This window comes from Pipistrellus kuhlii, unplaced genomic scaffold (genome assembly GCF_014108245.1).
Source record: "Pipistrellus kuhlii isolate mPipKuh1 unplaced genomic scaffold, mPipKuh1.p scaffold_m20_p_4, whole genome shotgun sequence".
NCBI lineage: Eukaryota > Metazoa > Chordata > Mammalia > Chiroptera > Vespertilionidae > Pipistrellus > Pipistrellus kuhlii.
This window is the reverse complement of record NW_023425540.1, coordinates 60,860,365-60,883,896: the sequence shown is the minus strand read 5'-3', so window position 1 is coordinate 60,883,896 and position 23,532 is coordinate 60,860,365. Positions and strand designations below refer to the sequence as shown.

The 23,532-nt window shown below is 38.6% G+C and overlaps 1 protein-coding gene across 1 annotated transcript in view; it reads right to left on the bottom strand.

Annotated features, from left to right (window-relative positions):
* Positions 1 to 1,323: 1,323 nt before the first annotated feature.
* Positions 1,324 to 23,532, bottom strand: part of LVRN (laeverin) — a 58,577-nt gene continuing 36,368 nt past the window's right edge. Inside the window, exons 14-20 of the mRNA XM_036410392.2 lie at positions 19,913 to 20,069; positions 17,729 to 17,823; positions 15,422 to 15,529; positions 14,291 to 14,458; positions 13,939 to 14,076; positions 8,023 to 8,098; positions 1,324 to 2,945 (exon numbers count right to left, since the gene is read on the bottom strand). Coding sequence (XP_036266285.1) covers positions 2,805 to 2,945; positions 8,023 to 8,098; positions 13,939 to 14,076; positions 14,291 to 14,458; positions 15,422 to 15,529; positions 17,729 to 17,823; positions 19,913 to 20,069 — 883 coding nt within the window. The 3' untranslated portion in view covers positions 1,324 to 2,804. The remainder of the gene's footprint in view (positions 2,946 to 8,022; positions 8,099 to 13,938; positions 14,077 to 14,290; positions 14,459 to 15,421; positions 15,530 to 17,728; positions 17,824 to 19,912; positions 20,070 to 23,532) is intronic.

Below are 23,532 nucleotides of genomic sequence, written 5' to 3'. Positions count from 1 at the left end.
GAGCAGAAAAGAAGTATGAGATTGTGAGGAAAACTTTAATTTCTAATTACCAAATTGAAAAAAATCATGAGTACATTGTACCTCTTGTTAACTTTTCTTAGGATGAACAGTATAAAGAGAAACTGTTTACTAGTATAGTTGGGGTGCTAATAGATAAGATCGTTTATCCTATATAATAAAGAGGTAATATGCAGATTAACCCTCACGCTGTCACAAAGATGGCTGCACCCACAGCGGAGGCGGGGTTCCCATAACAAGTGATCAGCAGAGACCTGAGGCTGCCTGGCACCAGGCCAGGGCAGTGGACCTAAGGCTGCGCCCTCCTCCTCCTCCCCACCTAGGGGGTCTTGGCTGGGACCTCAGGCTGCATCCCCCACCTAGCAGGGCTTATTGAAGTTGGGGCCGGGTAGCTCTGGATCTCACCCAATGTGAGTGGGGCTGGCCAGGTCTGGGTCTCGCACAATTTCAAGTTGCACATGGGTGGGTGTGGACTTGACTCTGGATCCCACAGTGCATCCCATACTTTGACAGGAGAAAGATTTTAATATACATTTTACTAATTTTCTTTAATCTCTGACACTTCTATCAATATTATAAAGGGCAAATAGCAATATTAAAATATTTCCTCTAATTAATCCCCTTTATTGTGCACAAATTTTGTGCATCAGGCCACTAGTTAGTTAATAAAGTATTTACACTATTTAGACAAATCTGGCTGTTTCATTCCCTGACTTACTGTTGTCACAATAATAAATTCATAATTACTTTTTATACTAAATATAAAGTACAATATAATAAAATGTAATTCTTATCTGGAGTAACTGGCTTTATTCAAGCCAGAAAACAATTTACATTATTCAAAATTCTTTTCAAATTTAGAGGAAGGACTGTTAACCAAATACTTGAGTATTTGACTTTGGATAAAAACTTTCAGCACTTTAATTACTATAGAGGCTAAGAAGGGATGTGAATTGCTGGCAGATGGTCTGAATCAGGCAGTGCTTGTGCTTCTTGGCATCATCCAACAACTGTTGGTGCCCGAAGTGTCAGCCTCCAGCTGCCCTTGGTGGAATGAGAACACAGTAGGGTAGGAAGACCAAGGACAGAGGACATGACAAACAGGCAGAGGTAACTGGAAAGGAAGACAGGAGAGTCTGAGGGAGAGAGGGAAGAGCTGGAAGGGAGGAGAGAAGAAGGAGGAGGAGAAAAGCACTTGAAAGGACATGTGATATGGTTACCAAAAGATAAAATTGATGATCAGAGGAAATAAAGGAAATATAGAAAGAATGCTTAAGGAAACATAAGATATCTCATACACAACGATGTGAAAACATGGGGATATTTTATTGCTTTAATTTGAAATTTCTAAATTTCAAGGAAAAACTTTCTGAGCTGTGACCCATGGTCAAATCTGAGTAGTATGCGCATTGGTTTGTCCTCATGGCTGTCTCATAGCCCCCACTCACATTCAGAGAGCATCTTCTTGTGAAGCGAATATGGAAGTGAATTTTTTGTATAACATTTTAATTTGTGGCTGCATTAACTTATATAAAAAATAGGAAGTAAAACCTTAAATCACACTGTCTTGAGTTTATATAACATATTTAAAGATCTTTTATTGACATATCCCTTGGTTTTTATAATAATGCTCTGAGGTAGATAGGGGAAGGAGATCTGTAGTTTAATCCCCATTCTACAAAATCAAAATTAAAACACAGTATTAAATCAGATACACACAAACTCTAGAGTATGGTGATTTGCCTTAGCTGTCCTGGTTTTATCAGGGGTAATAAAGCTAAGCTAATTCCATACATTGTGAACTCATGAAAATGTTTAAAGTTGTCCAAACTAGAAGTAGGTTCAATTTGGCCAAATGAAATCACATTTCAGACTTAATCCCCTGAGTGCAAAGCTGTGAAGAGTATACTCTGGTTAGCCTTGTAGTTTCATTTTTCTTTATTTGACCATCTCCCTTTGTGCTAAAGATTAGCCCCTATTGTCTGTTGACTTAACTATTTTTTGCTCATAAACTTTGGCTTAAAGAGTATTCATTCCCACTGTTGAATACAGTCAAGAGCTTTAAGGCAGAGCCTTCCTCTCCAATCTGGCCACCACACGGCAAGCCTAAAGGTATTTTAGTACCCTGCAATCCTGGGTCTTTTTGTGACATCATACATTCAGTAGCCAGTAAGTAAAGTGTGGCACAAAGCCTAGGTACTCTGGGGAGAGAGAGAAAGAGGCACAAAACACATTTCCTGCTTTTAGGGCAGTTCACCTGGCTCATAAAATTGTCTGTGCCTTCTCTTTAAAACTTGCTTTCCTGATTTCTAGGGCGTATTATTCCTCTGGTTCTCCTTCTTTACATTATTGTGTTACTTGCTCATTATTCTTTTAAATATTGAACTAAATAAACCCTAGAGGGTTTCAAATCTGTATTTCCTTCAGAAAAGAATGTGCTCTTTTAGCCAATGATTTAATATTCCCCTGGCCATCACAACAGAATAAGCAAGACTTTCTAAGGTAAATTTGTTTTTACAAGACATTTAAAGAAAATTCTGTGGTTTTATATCCCAACTTGAAGTGAAATCTTCCCCCCAAACACTGCAGTGCTGGCAAACTCCTCAGCAATCAGTGAGCTCAGAGCCAACGTGACGACAAGGGAGTAACAGGACGCTGAGTAGTAAATGTGACTAAAATACAAATAACAAAACATGTGGTTTTCTAGACTCAAAAAATTGGAAGGCAAAACAGTCAGCAAACAACAGTCTAATATACAAGGGGAAATGCCAAAAGTGGCCACTAAATTATGTGTTTTTCTGTAGCCATGCAGCTATCCTGGCATTTCGGTTTTTGTTTTCCAGATTTTTGTTCTTTATTGCCTGTAATTTGGCATGAGCTGCGGGCCTCTGGTGCTCCTCCAACATGGGACTAAAAAACTGCTGCAGCTGAAAGGAAAAAGAGACGGTCAGGGTAATCTGACTCTTCATTTAGACAAAACATGACAGTTCACTCTAAGTCGCAACATGATTTTGCAAATGGCCAAAGTGTGGGATGGGTGGCAATATATGAAGACCACCCACCCTGAATTATCAGATGTAGACTGGAAGTTCTATGATGTAGGAACCTCATCTATTTTATTCACTGCTCTACTCCCCTAGCACCTAGTAGGTGCTCAATAAAGATTTACTGAATGTATACTGGATATTAGACAAAATTTGTGGGCAGAGATACAATGAGATATTTTCTTATCTCAAAAGGTACTTTGCAACTTTCAAAGCTCAAAATTGGCATACAAAATCTGTGTCTTTACAGACGTTATCCTTTATTTAAGAACTAGAGGCCTGATGCATGAAAATTCATGCAAGAGTAGGCCTTCCTTCCCTCATCTGCTGGCACTGGTTTCCCTCTGGCACTCGGGACCCAGGCTGCTTCCCTCCTCCAGCCACCCGCAGGCACCTGGGACCCGAGCTGGCTTTCCTCAGGCCACCCACAGGCACCCAGGACCCAAGATGGCTTCCTTCTGGCCCCAGCTTGGTCAGGAAGAATGTCTGGTCTAATTAGCATATTACCCTTTTATTATTATAAATGTTTAGATTTAGTGGATTTGTCCATTGGCTAAATTCCTTCATTGAGGCAAGTCAAGCATTCAGCTATAAGAACATATGCAATATTATGTACAAGCAAGACTCCAATTGACTACTTAGTTATGTACCTAGTCTATTTCTCCATCAATGACTTAGAACTCAGCACATGTGAGATGACAGTGTACCTGTGCTCACAAATGTCATTTAAACCATCATGCACTTAAAACTGAGTAGTAATAGGGTTATCGAGTCTAATTACAATGTAAAAGAAAAGGAACATTCTGGAAAAAGTAGATTAAGGAACCAGAACAAACCTTCCACCCTCTTCCACACTTGTCCATACCTACCAGGCAGTGGAATCCACCTTCCCACAGCCCCATGTGATCATGCACCTGAAGTGAGTGGGAGGGTAGGGGGGGCTTCATGTGTGCTTGAGAGCATGAGTGAGGCCAAACTTTCAACAGGGCAGTGTATAAGGAACAGAGCAAGAGAAACAAAGAGTATATAGAAACTATGCTGGTCTGGAAGGAGAAGGGACTCATGTGACTTTCTTTCATCCTCTTTTTAGTAATTACTTTTTATATTATCACTAGTGGCCCGGTGCATGAAATTTGTGTATGTGGGGGTGGGGAGGTCCCCTCAGCCCAGCCTGCACCTTCTCAAAATCTGGGACCACTAGCTCCAAACCACTCACCCGTCTGCCTGCCTGATTGCCGCTAACTGCCTCTGCCTGACTGCCTGATTGCTCCTAACCTCTCTGCCTGCCTACTTGATCACCCCTAAATGCCTCTGTCTGCCTGTTTGCCCCCAACTGCCCTCCCCTGCTGCCTGATCTTGCCCTCAACTGCCTTAAAACTCCTCCTCAGTCCCCACCTTAGGTTCTGCTTTCACAGTTCACCCTCACCCAGGTTTGGTTCTGATTGGTCAGTTTCTATGCCAGTCAGAATCTCTGGGCCTATATCTGGGCCTGATCAGAGAAGCGGGGCTGATCATCAGCCCCTGTGAAGGTCAGGAGAGAGAGAGAGAGGCAAGGGCTGATCAACAGCTGCCATGGAGGTTACAGTTCAGACCCTGCTTCTCTCTCTCCAGGCCTCATCTGCTGCTGCCTCAGCCATCAGTGCTGGGGTTGCCATGCCCACACCAGCAGCAGTCAATGCTAGTTTGCCACAGCAACCCAGCACTGACTGCAGGACTGACTTCCAGTGTTTGGTCAAGCCTTTGGTTCTTATAGTCACTGCCTTTTTATATATATAGACTATTGGGCATTAATAGTTTTTTGACAAGGATATTCATAACAGCTAACTTGTTTTCAAAATTGCAAAAATGTAATCACTACTAATTCCATTTTTACATTATCTCTCTATATAAAAGCCTACTATGCAAATTGTCCCCTCAGGAATTTGACTGGGAGTTCGATTGCTTGCTATGATGTACACTGACCACCAGGGGGAAGTGTTAAACAAAGGAAGGCCTCCACTGACAGCTGGGGAAGGGTGGCCCTGGCTGGCAGCCAGGTGAAGGCCCCAGCTGGCAGCCAAAATCCCCGATTGGCCCTGATCATTGGCCAAGCTTTGGAATCCTACCCATGCAAGAATTTTGTGCCCTAGGCCTCTAGTTTTAAATAAACTATCAGTGACTATAGAATTTTGGAACTTTGAAGACTGCTAAATTTATATAACCTTGATTCATTAAACAATAAGCCCTGACCTGTATGGCTCCATTGGTTGGAGCATCATCCCGGACACCAAAAAGTGACAGACAGTTTGGGCATGTGCAGGGGACAACGGGTCTCTCTCTCTCTCTCTCTCTCTCTCTCTCTCTCTCTCTCTCTCTCTCTCTTTCCTCCACCCCTTTCTCTCTAAAAATTAATAAAAATTAACAATGAAGAACAATAAAATTTTACTGGGTTCTGTAGAGATAAACCGCAAAGATAAACTGATACACTTTAGAAGACTCAACACAATTCCAAGCCTTCTTTCCAGCATTTCTGGGTGTGCCCTTCACTCTCTGATCCAGGGAATCCCTGATAAATCAGGTCCCGATAGTTCAGCCTCAGGCAAGCCAAACTGAAACAAAGCTAATTCCTTTAGGAATTGGCAGTTCTCCCTCTCTCTCTTTATAGCAACTAAATAACTGACTGCTTTTTTTTGTTTTGTTTTTTTTTTTCTTGCTCAGGATCAAATTTCAGACCTTATGTCCTAAACATTTATTTGTTTACTTGCTGGGGCAGGGAGTTGATTTTCCTTTCTTATGTACACAGGTCCTTCCTATTTTTATTAATATAGTTCCAGGCCACAGTTAATTTTTACTTATGTATTTTTGTATTTGTAATCAATTTTATTGAGATCAAATTTATGTACATAAACTTGAACGTATACAAGTTGAGTTTGGATCTCTGTGTACACCTGTGAAACTGTAGCCACAACCAAGATTCAGTCCATTTCCATGGCCCATAAACGTTTCTTCCTGTCCTTTTCAGGCCATCCCTCTCTCTGTCCCAGGCAACCACTGATTCACCTTCTGTTACTACGGATCAGTTTGCATTTCCTAAAAAGTCTGTGTTTTTTTTGTGTGTGTGTGGTTTTTTGTGTGTTTTATTTTTTGCTCAGGAAAATCATCTTGAAATTCTTCCATGTTGACACACAAAATTGTTCCTTTTTTAAATTGTGGGGGTAGAATTCCATTGTGTGGATATATTACATGCTTCTTGTCCATTCACCTACTGATGGACATTTGGGTGGTTTCCAGTTTTTATGTGAATAGAGCTGCTATGAACATTCATGTACAAGTATTTGCGTAGATATATGTTTCCATTTTTTTAAAAAAAATATATCATTGATTTTTTACAGAGAGGAAGGGAGAGGGATAAAGAGCTAGAAACATCGATGAGAGAGAAACATCAACCAGCTGCCTCCTGCACCCCCCCCACCGGGGATGTGTCCACAACCAAAGCATGTGACCTTGACAGGAATCGAACCAGTTTGCAGACCGATACTATCCACTGAGCCAAACCAGTTTCAGTGAGGTTTCCATTTCTTTTGAGTAAAAACCTTAAAGTGGAATTGTTGGGCCACATGTATCTAACATTTAGAGATACTGTGTGTTTTCCAACGTAGTCTCCATGTCACATTCAACCAGTAGGGTAAGAGTTCCAGTTGTTTTACATCTTTGCCAACCTTTAGTATTGTCAGTCTTTCTCATTTTACCTATGCTTCTGAGTGTGTAGGGGTTGTATTTATATTTCACTCTTGTGTTACTTTGTGTGTGTGTGTTGCTTTTTTGTAGGCATTTGCTTTTGCCCCTCAGTTCACCTTGTGGTTATGGAATTTCTCTTTTCTTTCCAGAACTATTCCTTCCCCATCTGTGTCTGTGGTTTGGGTTGGGCCTGGTTCCAAATGTGGGCAAATGACCCAGGTTAGGCCTATCAGAGCATTTCCTTCCCCCTGGACACAGTGATTGGTTCATGTGAGCCAAATAGGACCAATCAGAATTCTGCCTTCAGGGCTGGAACTTGAAGCTGGGTGGAAAGGGATTCCTTTTTCTACAACTGAGGATGCTAAGGATAATGGAAGACTGGACCTGTGTTTGCCTCCATGTGAAGAAAGCCTGTCTAAGAAGAAATTCAGCCCAAAGGAAAGCAGACACTAGAAACAGCAAGCCCCATATTAGGTTCTAGAATACATTTATAATTAAAACAGGGTCTTCGTCCTCAGGGAGTTTATTTTACCGCATGGAGTAGATGTATGCACACACTGATTACAGTATAATGTGGTAAGTGCTGTAATAAAGATATCGATGGGATGATTTTGGAGTATGGAGAGAGACAGGCATAAATCCATTCATAAAAATATTCCTGGAACAGGTAGTTGGAGCAGGGTCTTAAAGGATGATTAGAAATTATCCAGTTAAGAACAGGATTCTGAAATCCAGAAAATGTAAAACCATCTGATAATTTCAGAAAACCTGTAAGTGGTGAAGTATAGCCAGAGGAAAAGTGTTTGGGGCATCTGTCTCTTGCTTTCAGAGACTTGGTGGTGAGGTGGGCAAAAATGAAGCTAGAGGGTAAGGCAGGGTCTAGATTATTAAGGACTTCATGTGTTAATGAAAATATTTTAAAATTTCCTAAAAACTGATAAACTACTGAAGCTTTGGGAGCAGAGCAACAGCTGGTAGCAATGTGAAGAATGGACGGAGGCAAGCCCAGCCTGGCTAGGGAGCCTGGGCCAGAGACTACTGAAGTAATTCAGGTGAGAAAGAATGATGTCCAACCCCCAAGAGCAAGATAGAATTAAAACACATTTCATGTACAGTTATGACACCACCAATGGAAACTCAGATTGTTATAATTCAGATACGCATTTTAATTTTAGCAAATCTAAATGACACAAAAAGTGACTTCTAACTTGTTATTGTAATTCATAATATCTAAAGTACTTACCTCCATGACCTGTGCATCTGTAGTTATGGTTCTCCCTATTAAATCCATTAGAGTATCCAATGACTGCATTCCATACCTGCAAAGCAACAAGATGCTAATCAGGGTTGGGAAATGTTTTGCAAGACAAAGCTATACCTTATTTGCCAGTAAAATGCTAAGTATATAGCTCCTTTTAATTTCTATCTAAAACATCTAAAAGAAAACATATATGAATTAGTTTACCTTCATCTTTTAATAGAAAATCTATTATATATATAAAAAAAAAACAAAAAACCTAGCCCTGGCCAGGTAGTTGGTTAGAGCGTCATCCCAATATGCCAAGGTAGTGTGTTCATTCTCTGGTCAGGGCACATACAAGAAGCAACCAATGAATGCATACATAAGTGGAACAAATCGATGTTTCTCTCTCTCTCCCTTCCTATCTCTTTAAAATCAATAAAAAAAAATATTCTATTAGCACTAAAAATATTTGTATTAAATACTGATTTGCATAACACATAGTTTTTAGTTCACTTAAATGTAAAAAACTCTTCTTAATAACAATAACACTGTCAACTGTTTTTATCTTTTTAAATGATGTGGTGAGAATAGATGTCACATACCTCAAATTAAGAAAACTTGTAAGGGAGTAAATAAATATGCAAATTATGCCCCCTAAAAATAGTAGTGTCTTTTTTTTTTTTTTAACTCTGACTAAAATACACTGAAAGCTCATTTAAAATTTTGCATTTGTATGTGTTTTTTGGGAAGACGATCCATATCATCTGAGATTCTCAAGGATCTATTTACATTCCCTCAAACAAGCATGACCGCTGAAACTTCTTCCTTAGTTTAGTGCCCCTGATACCCAATGAGAATCATCTAAAAAAAAAAAAAAAAAATAGCATGAAGTGTTGCTGTAGAGAAAGAGCAGATACATACCTGCCCAAAGTGGTGCTGTTGTTAAAAAAGTAAATAATAAAGACTTTTGGATGCATTAAAAAAGAAAGAAAATTAAGATAGGGTTAATATAGACAAAGCAAGCAATGGTTGAACTGGCTTGATAATTATACACACAATTCATTTCAAAAATGTATACTTGAAATTAATAATTGTAAGAGTTAATGTTGGCATACTACATAAACAAGGGAAAGAGAAAACAGTGTTTTTGTTCTTTTTAAGTCCCTAGCTATAGTGTAAACTGTGTTTACTTGAGCAGAGTAGAGGACAAGAGACAGTCTACATGTAATTCAGACAAGCAAACTTGTTTCTGTGGGGAAAGTGGAGATATTTCTTATTTTTCATTTTTATTTATTTTTAAAAAATATATTTTATTGATTTTACACAGAGAAGAATTGAGAGGGACAGAGAGTTACAGAGAGTTAGAAACATCGATGAAAGAGAAACATCGACCAGCTGGCTCTTGGACGTGCCCGCAACCAAGGTACATGCCCTTGCCCGGAATCGAACCCGGGACCTTTCAGTCCACAAGCCGACACTCTATCCACTGAGCCAGACCGGTCCCGGCTTATTCTTCATTTTTATTGGCCAGGTATGAAAAGCCTGTGAGATGACTCAAGAAACTTGGCAAAATTTGCAAAGAAATTAAGTTCTAAGCTTTAAAAAAAAAAAAAAAAAAAAAAAAAGGAAAACAACATAGGGTGCTAAATGTGGGATTTGCTACCAGATCCAGAAGAAAGTTACCCTAACAGGCAGGGCTCAATTTGAAGTTAGCTTGGGCAATTCATAAATTGAGAAATGAGAAATACTGTATAGTTAGAAGCATTGTTCTGGAGACTAAATGAGATAATGTATGTGGTGGCATCTGTCAGAGTCCCTGGCACACATCATTCCTTCGTGGTCTTGCAAGCTTCATGCGGAGATATTTTTGAGACAAAGAGGATGTGTCACTCTTGTTGAAAGAGCAATCTCTTTGAAATATTAAACAAAAATACATACTTCACAAGTAGTTTATCTCCCCCGTAGTCAAATGCATTATAATTAATATCAAGACAAGAGCCAGTGGGTGTCTGCATAGTTACACTTTAAAAAGTATTGGTAACATTCAATGCTAGTGTGGACACAGTGCTTTGGGTACTCTAGTCTGGCTTGCATTCTGCCTCTTTCCTTTCTCACATTTCCCCTTCTCTCCTCTCCCTTCCCCTGCCATGTCTGACTTCCTGTGGCAAGCATGGCCACTAGGCAAGCATGCGGCACCAAGGCATCCTGCCCAATCCAGTGGCAGGTGGTGGGAATGGGTCCACTCCAACCACATCTCAACTCACGCAGTTCCCTTGCGCTCCTACTTAACCCTTCCAACTCCGTGTTCTCCATCATAAAATACTACAGAGTAGAAGTGAAATTAAGTGCAGGTTTCAAGCTTAGGAATCTTGGCAATATAACAATATTTGGAGAAGAAATCAAGTGTTTGATAAGGAAAAGTGAAGATTCATTTTGGACCAGTTGAGTTTGAAACTGATTATACCTTATAGCCTATATTCAAACAAAACTAGGGTTTTCCTCTTGGCTGTGAAATCACATTGTTTTAAGAAAGCTAAAAGCAACTTAACAAGGATTATAAGGGCACAAATATAACTTCTACCACATGCCATAAAAGATCACAAAAATCCTGTTGCTTCATCCCTATTCACACATTCTATCCACATCTACATGCACATATTGATGTTCCTGTAACCTGAAAGCTGTCTTTATGGTCGGTGGAGGTTCTTTCATTTAGATCAGTGCTCAAAGGATCATCTTGGTCCCACAGTTAAGTCATTATCCCTCAGAGACCAGTGCAGTGTCTGCACATGGGAGGGAGGGGCAGGACCAAGCTGAAGATGTTTCACTCAAGCAAATATTCCAAAATGTATTTTCAGATTGGGCCTCCTGAGAAGAGTCCTAGGCATGGTCGAGGGAAGCAGATGTTCCTGAGCTGCTATTGGCAGTGTGCTCAATTCAGCTCCATGACCTCCCCTGTCTCCCCCTTTCCAGAGCCCCGAGCTCCAGCCAGGGATGTGACTAGTTCCAAGTCAGTCTTTTAGTTCTTCCATGTGGAAGGTGACTTGTTCCAAACATGCCTGTTCAAATCTCCCTCAATTCCCTTTCTTCCCTTTGAATTCCCAAAGCCCTCTCCGTCTCCATCTCCACATTCTAATCACTTTATATCCCCAACAACAGCTGAAACTGTCTTATCAGAGTAAAACCAAAACATCTCATTACTAGAAAGGACTTTAGAATTTATAAATACATGTCTGTCTTTCATTTTATAGAAGAGGAAACTAAGGCCTAAATGTTCATAGACAAACAATAAATAGATGTTCCAGTTCCAAAATGAGAGGGTTAGAGAACTTATTTTTTTTTCTTTCCTTTGTATTGAATTTATTGGGGTGACCCTGGTAACAAAATTATACAGGTTTTAGGTGCACAATTCCGTAACACACCATCTGAACACTGTATTGTGTGCTCACCACTCGAAGTCAAATGATAAGTTACTGTCTCATCTGTTTATCCTGATAGGACTGATCTACTAGCAAAAGGACACTGGTTTACATGAACATAGAGAGTGCACAGTAGGATTACAGATGAAAGGCAGACATTCAGACCTAGCGTGAACATGGGGTGACTTTTTTATTGGAAGCTCCAGGGAAAGAGTAGAGATGCAACCCTAGGAGGTGGGCATCTCTGCAACCACATGGAACAAGGGACCTATGGACATAATTCTGATTTATAGACTAATTCCCAGGGAGAAGTCGGACCTAGGAAAGAGGGCATTATCTTTAACAACTTAAACAAAAATGAAGACACCATTTATCCTAAAGGTCTTTAGGGATCCCAGGAAATGTAAGGAGTTGATAAGGCCCTCGGAAGCAATAAACCTAGAGTGATAAATAATCTAAAGCAGGAGATGAAGACAATTTTCTCAATATGGGAGTAGGCTATGTATATTCCACTAATGAGGCTGTAAATGGTACTGTACAAATGAGTTTTTATCTACACATTTTTTATTTCTGATTTAAAACTACATTTTAGGTGTTGTGAGGGTGCTCAATAAATGTACAAACACACACACAGACACACAAACACACACAATCAAACAAACAAAAAATGCACCTCATTCTATTATTTTGCTCTTTAAAAGAACCATATTCACAATTTTATTCTAAAAATACATTTATACAATGTATCTTTCAACTTTACAGGTGTTTGTACCTAAACTGTTGGCTACTTTGAATCTGCTAACTCTATAGTATGTGATTATTAGCAATGTACGGTTAAGTAATATCCTAGAAAAACCAGCCATCCAGGGCATGCTGTCTGATATTTGTATGTCCATGTGTATTTTACCCAATAGATGGGCTAGGAAGCAAGCAGATTAACCTTAAATTATGAGAAATATTAAAAAGTTCAAGAATATGCCGAAACCGGTTTGGCTCAGTGGATAGAGCATCGGCCTGCAGACTGAAAGGTCCCAGGTTTGATTCCAGTCAAGGGCATGTACCTTGGTTGCGGGCACATCCCCAGTAGTGGGTATGCAGGAGGCAACTGATCGATGTTTCTCACTCTCTATCCCTCTCTCTTCCTCTCTGTAAAAAATAAATAAAGAAATAAATAAAATTTATATATATATATATATATATATATATATATATATATATATATATATAATAACAGATTTAAAAAAAAGAATATGGAATCCTGAAATAAGAAATTAACAATATACAACTCATGTAAAGACTGCTGCTTGAATTTTAAAGCCTGCTAAGGCAGTTTTCCTGTACCTGGGACCATAATCTTTGGAGATTAACCACTGAGTTCTGCTTCTGCAAGATAGGGCCACATTCCAGTGTCCAGCAGGATGTGTCTGGGAACGACCCTACGGCTGACCCCAGTTTTTAGACTATAGTCTTTAGGATTCAGAATTTAGAACAAAGGAAAATTCCTGTGCAGAGTTCCCAAGAGGTCGGACGGTGCAGGGGGAGAATTTGAAGAGACTTGCTTTGTTCATCTCTCGATGGGCTTAGGGAGGATGACTCTGGGCAAGGTTACAGGCAGAACTTTCTTTTTCATTAAAGAGCCAGCCCTATGTACACTTAGTGGTTATCTCGATGCTGGCCTCGAAAACAATGCTGTTCTATCCAATTAAGAAAAGTGCACCTGGCATGGTATTGAGATTGTGGGCATGTCTGGTCTCTGGCCTGCAAGGTCAGACAGCTAGGTTTGTCTTCATCATTCTTCAAACGGGCTAAAGCAAACTAGTAAGCAACATTTTATCTAGGAAGAACAGCAGAAAATTCCAAACAACAGTTTGTTGTAGAATGGGGGTTTTCCTTCTCAGAACCTTTAAAAATAACTACCTGCCTCTAAAGCCTCGCAGTCGTGTAGGGTCCGCCTGCGTGTGGTACCCTTGCGGCTGCCCTGGCCAGGTCAATAAATTCTTGTTTGCTTTTTTAAATAAATTATCAGCCTCCGGTGGTCTTAGTTTGAACCCAGGGTTCGACCCCACAACAAATCCAGACTTATAAAAGGGAATCTGGCAAGTAAAACACACGAGCAACAACATCCTGGCTCATGTAATGATGAGCGTTGTTGTTTCATAAAGATATGATGATATACTTCACAAAATAAACAAATGGCTGATGTACATGCATACCAAAAAAAAAATTAAAAAAATGACTTGCTCTAATCTCGGTTTCAAACTTCTTAGCGGGTACAATAGGGAAACTGTGGTATAAAACTATCCCATGCAAATTGATCTATATTCAGAAAGCCAAAATTGAAGATAAATTACCTTCTCTTCCATAACACGACCAGTTTAAAAAATCATCCCTTTTCTAGTCAGTGCAAAGGACTTTTGTGACCTAGCTAGACTGAATCTGTGCTTCTTGCACGAAACTCACGACCTAAAGGAAAGAGTGATCTCACATTTTTTCTTACCTTTCAATCACAGCTTGCCAATTGTTGACTAAAAAGTCTTTTGCGATGTATCGGCCAACATCAACTGCTGCCACAAATTCAATTATATTTGTTTCTTTAAAATTGAATGAATTTGTAGTGATGGCATATTCCATGTATCTGTAAAAATGCATTTGCAGAAAATAAATATGTAAAAATTACCCAATACAAGAAGTTAGTTTAAATGAATGGGGTCAAAATAATATATAATTCTATGTTAATGATGCACAAATATTCATTAATTGTTATCATAACACAGTTACATTTCTCTCCCTTTGGTTCATTAATTGCATTCTTTCACCAGAAACTTTCAAGGTAAGTTGCCCATAATCACCTGATAAGTATCCGTGGGTCTTTACTGCAGCTCATTGCAGAAGCGAGTTGAATCCTTTCTTCTTCGTTTGTGCTATTAGCGTAGATATTTAACAAAAAATCCCATTCTTTATCACTTCCCAAGGCAATGCCATAACATAAGATCTCAGTTTTAATTGGATTAGGTATTCTGTAAAGTATAACATGTGATGATATTTCTCATAGTAGTTGAGGGATAAGCATGTTATTTATGTTTTTAGATTGTCATATATTTAGAACTAATTAGCTAGGAAAAAATGTTGAGAGCTGAGATATAAAGAGCAAAAGTAGGGCACCCAAAAGGGAACTGTGGGAGCTATCAGCAGTGTTGCCATGATGAGGTGAGACTGTCACGTTAGTTTAGAAAGGGGCTCAGGGGAGAAGTAACTTAGAGTAGTACTAATGGTAAGTACATGCTGATAGTAAGTTTGGTTTTGTATCTCACTATTGTATCTCCTAACAGTCCACTGAGGTGATATATTAACAGAGTCTTAGCCTCAGCTCTCTGAGAGACTGCAAACAAACAAACAAAAAAAAGAGTTGCTCTGATGTATGTATGTATATAATAAAGAACAACCTATGCTGAAACTGGTTTGGCTCAGTGAATAGAGCGTCGGTCTGCGGACTGAAAGGTCCCAGATTCGATTCCGGTCAGGGGCATGTACGTTGCTCGCAGGCACCTCCCCGGTAGGGGGTGTGCAAGAGGCAGCTGATCGATGTTTCTCTCTCATCGATGTTTCTAGCTCTGTATCTCTCTCCCTTCCTCTCTGTAAAAAAAAATCAATAAAAAATATTTTTTCAAAAATTCCAGCCCTAACTGGTTTGGCTCAAAGAACAACCTAATAAGACTCTAAATAAGTGTAAGTGCTTATGGGGAATGCACCGGCAATGACAGGTTCTGGGTGACAATTACTGTATAAATTCTAACCTGTTGTTATGATCAGACCTACATTAGACAGTTGTTTTTAAAGAAAGATACTCTAATAAAATAGTAGGCGAGATTAATCAAGTGAAAACAAAACTATCATCCCCAGACTGAGAGCATCAAAAAGGTAGAAAGATTGCTGGTGTTGAAACAGGACAAAGACCAGGGCAATTGCAATATTTATCTTACTCATTCTCTGGATTGTCCATCCAGTTTTTGAAGAATTCTCTTGACAGCTGAAGACAGTCCTCAAGGCCCAAGAAACACACACTCCCAATGAGTTCATTCAGCGATATTCTGGAAGGAAAAGTCAAAGAAAAACATTTTATTTTGCATTACCACATTATTTTTTTCTACCTCCAAGAATATGTTTTATAAAAAGATGGATATTTTAAAACATCCTTCCAATAACATCAAGCTTACTAAAGAAAAAAAAAAGCTTTTGGGATAACAAACGTGTTGAAGATTCAGAGAAATGTTTTCTGCAGCCTGGTATTTTTTTGGAAAAGTTAGAAATAAATTACTGCCATCCTTTATCTCCCTCAATCACACACATGGTGTACACAGACTCCACATCTGTTATCAATCTACTTTTCCTCCCTTTTATAATAATTGCCTTGTGGATAAAAAATGACTTTAGAGTATTTGATCTAATACTCCCAGAAAGAAAGTTCTTTATACATGGAAAGGAACGGTTTATTTCTCTCTTTGAACCATGTGCTGTTCCTTGCTTAAGTTTCTGTTTCTTCTTCAACTCCTCCTGACTATTATATATTATATATATGGCTAGAAAAAGGATTGAGGTTTTTTTTTTTGTTTTATAGCTGAGAAGGGGTACACATTATGGTTCAAAACAAATAAGTTCAAAAGAATACAGTGAAGAACAATGATAAATCCAGATAATCTGTGTGTGGGGTGTATATCCCTACTCTCCCCAAGTTTGGAGTAAAAGGTAAAGGAATTCAAAGTGTCCATAAAGTTCCAGAAAATGCAAGAGCCAAATCTCTATTCCTCCCTCCTCTAGTTCCAACTCAGCTTGACCTGACTCTCTGATAAGGAATGTCCAAGGGTGGAGGCCTTCTGAGAGACAGCTCTGGGCACTCATTTATACACACGCTGTCCCTCCCTCCACCCAAGTTGGCTGCAGCAAGGATGTTCCAAAGGTCTTGGGATGACACACACACACACACACACACACACACACACACACACACATCACTTCAGTCCAGTTAACTCGTCCAAGGTTATGGCTAGTCAACAGATGTGCTGCCTGCGTTTTTGAGCACACTTTTGCCTTCCTGTTTATTCACATAAGCCTACACATTCACTATCCCAACTAGTCCTCTCCATCTTCAATCTATTTGTCCATTTAACCCTATGTCCTTCTAGTCATAGGTCCTAGCACTAAAATTTTCTCCTCTCTCAGAAGGAAACTCATGAGAGATAATAATCACATGTTGTATGCTTTGTATTTCTTGGTCTAATTGATTTAGACCTGATTTGACTAGTGCTGTAAATATAATCCCTGTACCATAGCTGATTACAAACTCCCTCCCTAAATTTGGAAGCCCAGCATACATACATGGAATACACCTTGGGTCACAGGGAGGCTGGCGACAGCAGATATTTTGCCTTTCATCCCTTTCCTGGATCATTATGACAACGTGCTTACTTCTCTCACCAAATCAATGATGTGAAAATCATTTCTAACACGTATGAACATACACAATGACTGATATATTTCACTGTCAACCTCTCATAAAATGCGCACAGTAATAGAATTTCTGTTGCCAATCATATACAGAGGGGACCTTTTCCCATGCCCTTTAATTCACTGGGATAGGCTGACTTTGCTTAGCATACAGCCCTTCACCATCAGTATGACATACTTATAATTTCAACTGGTAGCCTAAGATTTGAGAATACAGAGCTATAAACTCCTGTGTAAAATATCACATGTCCCTTGTTTGTGGAATCTAATGAACAAAATAAATTGACCAACAAAATAAGACCCGAAGCATGGAGGCATGGGACAGACTAACATACCCCAATGCTGATTTAGGAGAACGAGAAGAGGTAAACCAAAGACTTACGTACTTATATGCATAGCCATGGACACAGGTAATGAGGTACCTGGGAGGGTGTAGTTACTTTATATAAAGTTTGTAAGTTTTATATAAGGAAGGGGCTAAAAGCGGGATGGTATATATCTGTAATAATATCAACAATAAAAATATATATATATATATTTTAAAATTTCTGAGTATGTGCTCAGAAATTTAAATATGTGCTTTATGGGTAAATTAAGATCCCAAACTATTATTTCCTATTAGGATACATGTACCGTAGCTCAGCAACCTCAGAGCTACTGCCCTAAAATAGTATATAAACATCTCTCAGTGAATCATAAATATTCAGATCTTATTATATAAATATAGAAGCCTATGTATTAATATGAATATTTTAATGCAATTATTACTATTCAAAAATACTTACAAAGCCAAATAGTCATCTCGCAATGCTGCCACATTTTCACGAATTATAGTTGAATAATGATTCCATATTGAGGTAAGTCTCTTTAATAGATACTTCTATAAACAATAAAGAAAATATACTGTTAGTCTGGCTCGCAACACTGAATTTGCATTGTATTTCTCTTTATCTGAAAAGACATTAATAATGACATATATGTCTTCAGAAATTATTTTTATCTGTTAGTAATGTGTAACTGGTTTATTTTTTAGCTTCCATAGGTTGTTTTCTCATACAAAATGGGGTTTAAAATAACACCATTATTATAGTTTTATGAAGACTGAACCATATAATGTATGTAATCATACTGCCTGGCAAATAAATCAATAAACATGAACTATTATTGTACTTAATATATCCTATTAATTTCTGGTTATCATAAAAAATGAAAAAGTATAAAATTACAAAAAATTAGTTTATTTTTTACAGAGAGGAAGGGAGAGAGGTAAAAAGTTAGAAACATTGATCAGCTGCCTCCTGCACACCCCCTACTGGGGATGTGCCCACAACCAAGGTACATTCCCTTAACCGGAATCAAACCTGGGACCTTTCAGTCCGCAGGCTGATACTCTATCCACTGAGCCAAACCGGTTTTGGTGAAAAAAATATAAAATTTAAAACTTAAACTTTTTATCTTAAAAATTCCATGTTTATGCCGAAGCCGGTTTGGCTCAGTGATAGAGCGTCGGTCTGCGGACTGAAAGGTCCCAGATTCGATTCCGGTCAGGGGCATGTACGTTGGTTGTGGGCACATCCCCAGTAGGGTGTGTGCAAGAGGCAGCTGGTCGATGTTCCTCTCTCATCGATGTTTCTAGCTCTCTATCTCTCTCCCTTTCTCTCTGTAAAAAAAAAAAAAAAGAAAAGAAGACGAAACTGGTTTGGCTCAATGGCAGAGCGTCGGCTTGGGGACTGAAAGGTCCCGGGTTCGATTCCGGTCAAGGGCATGTACCTTGGTTGCGGGCATATCCCCAGTAGGAGGTGTGCAAGAGGCAGGTAATCGATGACTCTCTCTCATCGATGTTTCTAACTCTCTATCTCTCTCCCTTCCTCTCTGTACAAAATCAATAAAATATATTTTTAAAAAAAAGAAAAGAAAAAAAGAAGAAAAAATAAAAATAGAAATTCCATGTTTAATAAATAAATCTCCAAGAAAATAAGAACTGATCTATGTCTCAAACAAATTTAAGCCTTAAGTCTGAAATAAAGTTTCTTCAATTGAGCTCTCAGCTGGTAAGTAATAAGATTATAAAAGTTATACATTTTCAATACATTCCTGTGTTGAAATACTAAATTTATTCATTGAAATTCTTTAAAAACAAATATTAGTTTTTATTTATTTATGCAAACCCAGTCATCAGATATAATCAATGAGCCGCATTGATCCCACAAACATTAAAGTGCCTTCTGTTGGTCACAATCCCACATTCCAGTAAGTTTCCATCAGCACTTTGGAGAATAGAGACAAGCAAGTATGGAACCCTGAGGTAGTTGTGATCTCAGCCTCCAACGGCCTCAGCAACTCACTTAGAATCATCACCTAACTTACTTTCTAGTTTGTGTGTGGCCCTTAATTCTCCAAAGGTTTGCTCCCTAACTTTGGCTTTGATTCTATCTGTGCTGTCTTTCTTATGATCAATGTTTAAAACCCAATGAAGGAACTTTTCTCCTTCTATAGTGTTTCAGTTATGATGGTATGGTATGTCTTTACTCATTAAGTCTAATTTCCCTCACTCTCTTCACATCAAGAGCAGCTTTGAATCATTACTTTTTCTAGAAATCACCTCTCTGGTTTTAAGTGCCAGCCCTATAAATAAAAGCATTTCAATTTTGCATATAGGGTTGTTAAAAGTCATTCTATTTGATTAACAATCTTTTCTGTAAGCAAAAAGGCATACCATATCTATCCACTTCTGGTTTCTTAGGACACATTGCCACTTCCATGAATTAAATACCTTTCCAAACTTCTATCATACTCATCTCTGAGACCAGGTTTATGACAAAGATATTTTCTTTAAAGAATAATCAATCATTCCTTGAAAAAATGAATATGTATATACTTTTGAAAAGGTCTGTTTCACAGATGCTCTTTAGAATATAGAATGAGGAAGAATGGATTCTTTTAAACCACAAAACAAAGAATGACATTACCTTTAATAATGTGTATGTATCATAGTAGTTGCCCACATCAGAAACAAAATTGCTGGGTAGCAGGTTCACCAAGACTGTATGCCATACTATGATTTCATCTTCTTCAGCAAGGTACTTGGTTAAATCAAGTGCTGTTTCAATCTCAATATAATTGTTTCTGTTTGGTTTAAAAACACACACTAAAAACCTTCACTTGCTAAAAATGATCTGCACACTTTCTATATTTGCTCCATGCTTCAGTGCCTGACTTTATAAAGTATGTGAAATCAAGAAGCTAGAGGGCAAAGGTCCCATCTCATAGATAGTATGGGAATCAAGCAATGCTGACCAACCCTCCATTTTAGTTTGGTATGTGCACCCAATTCCTGGAGATTAGAAAATCCAGGCCCAACATTGGCCTAATTATCAGGCAAAAGAATATTTGTGCACTTAGTATGCATTCTTATGAGAGTAGAGTTTCCATTCAACAGGTATTAATTAAAAGTCATTCTCTCTCTAATGTTCTTCCAGCACGAACTAGAATATAGGACAATACTCTTTCCTACTATTGGGGATCTTACTACTTCAGTGAGTAGCTGAGATTTATGCTTAAGTAGCTGTTAACAAAAGGTCCTAAGTAAGGCAATGAATGCAATAAAGTAGCAAAGAAGGTAACATGCACGTGATAGAAAAGTCAGTGAAGGCCTCCTGATGGAGGAATTTGAGAAGAACAATGAAAGATGGGTGGAACTGAAATGGGTAGTAAAAAAAAAAAAAAAAAAAAGGAAAATAGTTTAGGAGAAAAAAGATTAATGGGAATTAATGTGGTGGGCGGACCAAGCTAACCGAAGCAGATTCCTTTGTGTATAGTTGAGAGGTGGGGCCTAATAGGAAAGGCGGATCAAAACTGTGAAGAGCCATGAATGTCAGGATGTAGAATTTACATGTGGTGGGAAGATGTTTAGACACCTGGGTACCATCATGAAAGCGATACCTAAAAATCCTATATAATAAGAGAGGAATATGCTAATTATCTGTTACGTTGTGAATCTGCAGGAGGGTGGGGCAGCGAACTACAAGCAGGCGGCAGAGAGCTACAGCAAGCAAGCAGGAGGTGGAGAGCTACAGGAGGGGGCAGGGCAGCAAGCTACGAGGGAAGGGGAGCTACAGGAAGCTATGGCAGTGGGCAGAGAAGATAGAATGGAATTTAAAGGAACGAAAGGCTAGAAGCTAATGCAATAGGCCAAGCAAAAGACAATGAAAGCTTGGCTTAGTATGGAAGCAGTGAAGGCAGTAAGTAAGGTAAGAATCCAAAGACTTTTCCAAGAATGAATAATAAGATATGGTGACTATTTGGGAAATGTGGAGGAGTTCAGGATATCTCTTATGTTGCAAGTTTGGGTGATGGGAAGAATAGTGGTACCTTTGACAGAGAGAAAAAATTATAGCAAGAGCAGTTTAGAGACAAATGAAGTTCAGTGTCTCAAGTGCTGAATTTAAATGACCTCAGGATAAATAGAAGACAGGAAGAGACAAGCAGAGATGTAGGCTTAGAAGTCATCAACATATCTTCCTCAAACATTTATTGAGTACCTTATATCTTCTAGGCACTGTACATGTATTGTACATAATAAAATCACTGAAATTTTAAAAACGCATGCATTATTCAAAGGAAAGATAGAAAAAAAAATAACATAACCATTGCTGGTCTTAGGATGCTCACAGCAGCAAGAAGAGAAGTCAGGTACATGAGGAGGACTAGGTTTGCATATCGAGGTCTCAGGAAGCCAGTAAAGAAGTTTCCAGGAGGATGTGGTCAATAGTCCCAAAGTCAGGGTAATCTCAGAGCCGAGTTTCAACGAAGTAGTGAGCAAGGAAGTATGCTGCAGGTTACAGAGGGGAAAAGCAGTAAAGAAATAAAGAGAAAATAAGCAGACATTCATTCAAGAAATAGGACAAGCCAAAGAGAGAGTGAGCACACTAGGTAATTTATTATGTACACTCCTTACTTTTATTGTCTGAACATGTAAATTCTGAACATATATTAATTTGCCTGGTCAATTACTTACCAGCTGCTTTTATATATGTGTCACATTTTATATATATCATAATGAATAAGGGTGATATAAATAAAGTCAATTATTTTGCAATATGTTAAAATACATGCCATATCTCATTAAAATTACACCTATAGCCATCATCATTAGGTATCATAAATAACTTCAAAATTTTAATACATAGTCTATTTCCAGCAACTCGTTTTTTAGATGTCAGCTACTTTTTTAGATTTCAACACTCAATATCATAGAAAAATATGAATACAATCTTCCTAAATTTATACATTTTAACATTTACTAGAGTTTACAAAAGTAAGCTTGAATCAGTTGTAATTTACCTAAATTTTTATTCCTGATTGATACTTTTAAAATAATGGTTCTTACGCTTTTTATAATCCTATCTAATAAAAGAGTAATATTCAAATTGACAGTCACTGCAACATATAAGATGGCCGCCCCCATTTGGTCAAAGATGGCAGCCCCCCTGTAGACACAAGATGGCTGCCACAAGATGGTTAGCAGGGAAGGGCAGTTGGGCGCATCCAGGCCTGCAGGACAAGGCTTGGAGGGGAGGGCAGTTGGGGGTGACCAGGCTGGCAAGGGAGGGCAGTTAGGGGCAATCGGGCTGGCAGGGGAGCAGTTAGGCATTGATCAGGCTAGCAGCGGAGTGGTTAGGGGGTGATCAATCTGGCAGGCAGAAGTGGTTAGGGGCAATCAGGCAGGCAGGTGAGTGGTTGGGAGCCAGCAGTCCTGGATTGTGAGAGGGGTCTCAGATTGGAGAGGGTGCAGGCTGGGCCGAGGGACACCTCCCTCCTCATGCATGAATTTCATGCACCAGGCCTCTCGCAATCCTATAAATATTTAAATACTATTATCTTTTTTCTCTTTATATCATTTCTATTCCATCCTTTTCAAACTTTTCTTTTAAGGGGTTTCTTTAAAAACATTGAGTTATCTTTTCTATTCTTTTAAAACCCTTTAAAAATTCTCCATAATTAGCTTAAATCTTATTAGACCAAAGTTAATTTAATTGAAAATATATAGGACTTTGATTATAATTGAATGTCAAGGTTTGACTTGAGAAGAACATATTCTTCCTCTCAAAACGTTGTTGTTATTTATGGCTTTCTAATTGTAATAGACATTATTGCTCTTTCTTTATAGGACTTTGTCTTTTTCTTCTTTATTATGGGAAAATACACATAAAATTTGTCATTGTACAGTTCAGCAGTATTAAATACATTCATAATGTTGTGCAAACATCACCACCATCTGTCTTGTTAACTCTTTTCATTTGTAAAACTGAAACTCTGTACCCATTAAATAATATCTCTCCTTTTCACCTTTCCCCCAGCCCCTGGCAACCACCATTCTGCTTTAAGTCTTTATGATTTTGATTTTACTCTAAGTACCTCATGTACAGTGGAATGTTATAGTACTTTTCTTTTTGTGACTGGCTTATTTCACTTAGCATAGTGCCCTCAAGTTTCATCCATGTTGCTGCACATCCCAGGAACTTTTATGTAATATAATGCTACTATCACTACAGAATTTGATCCTGATCTTGAGAAGTTATGGCCTGGA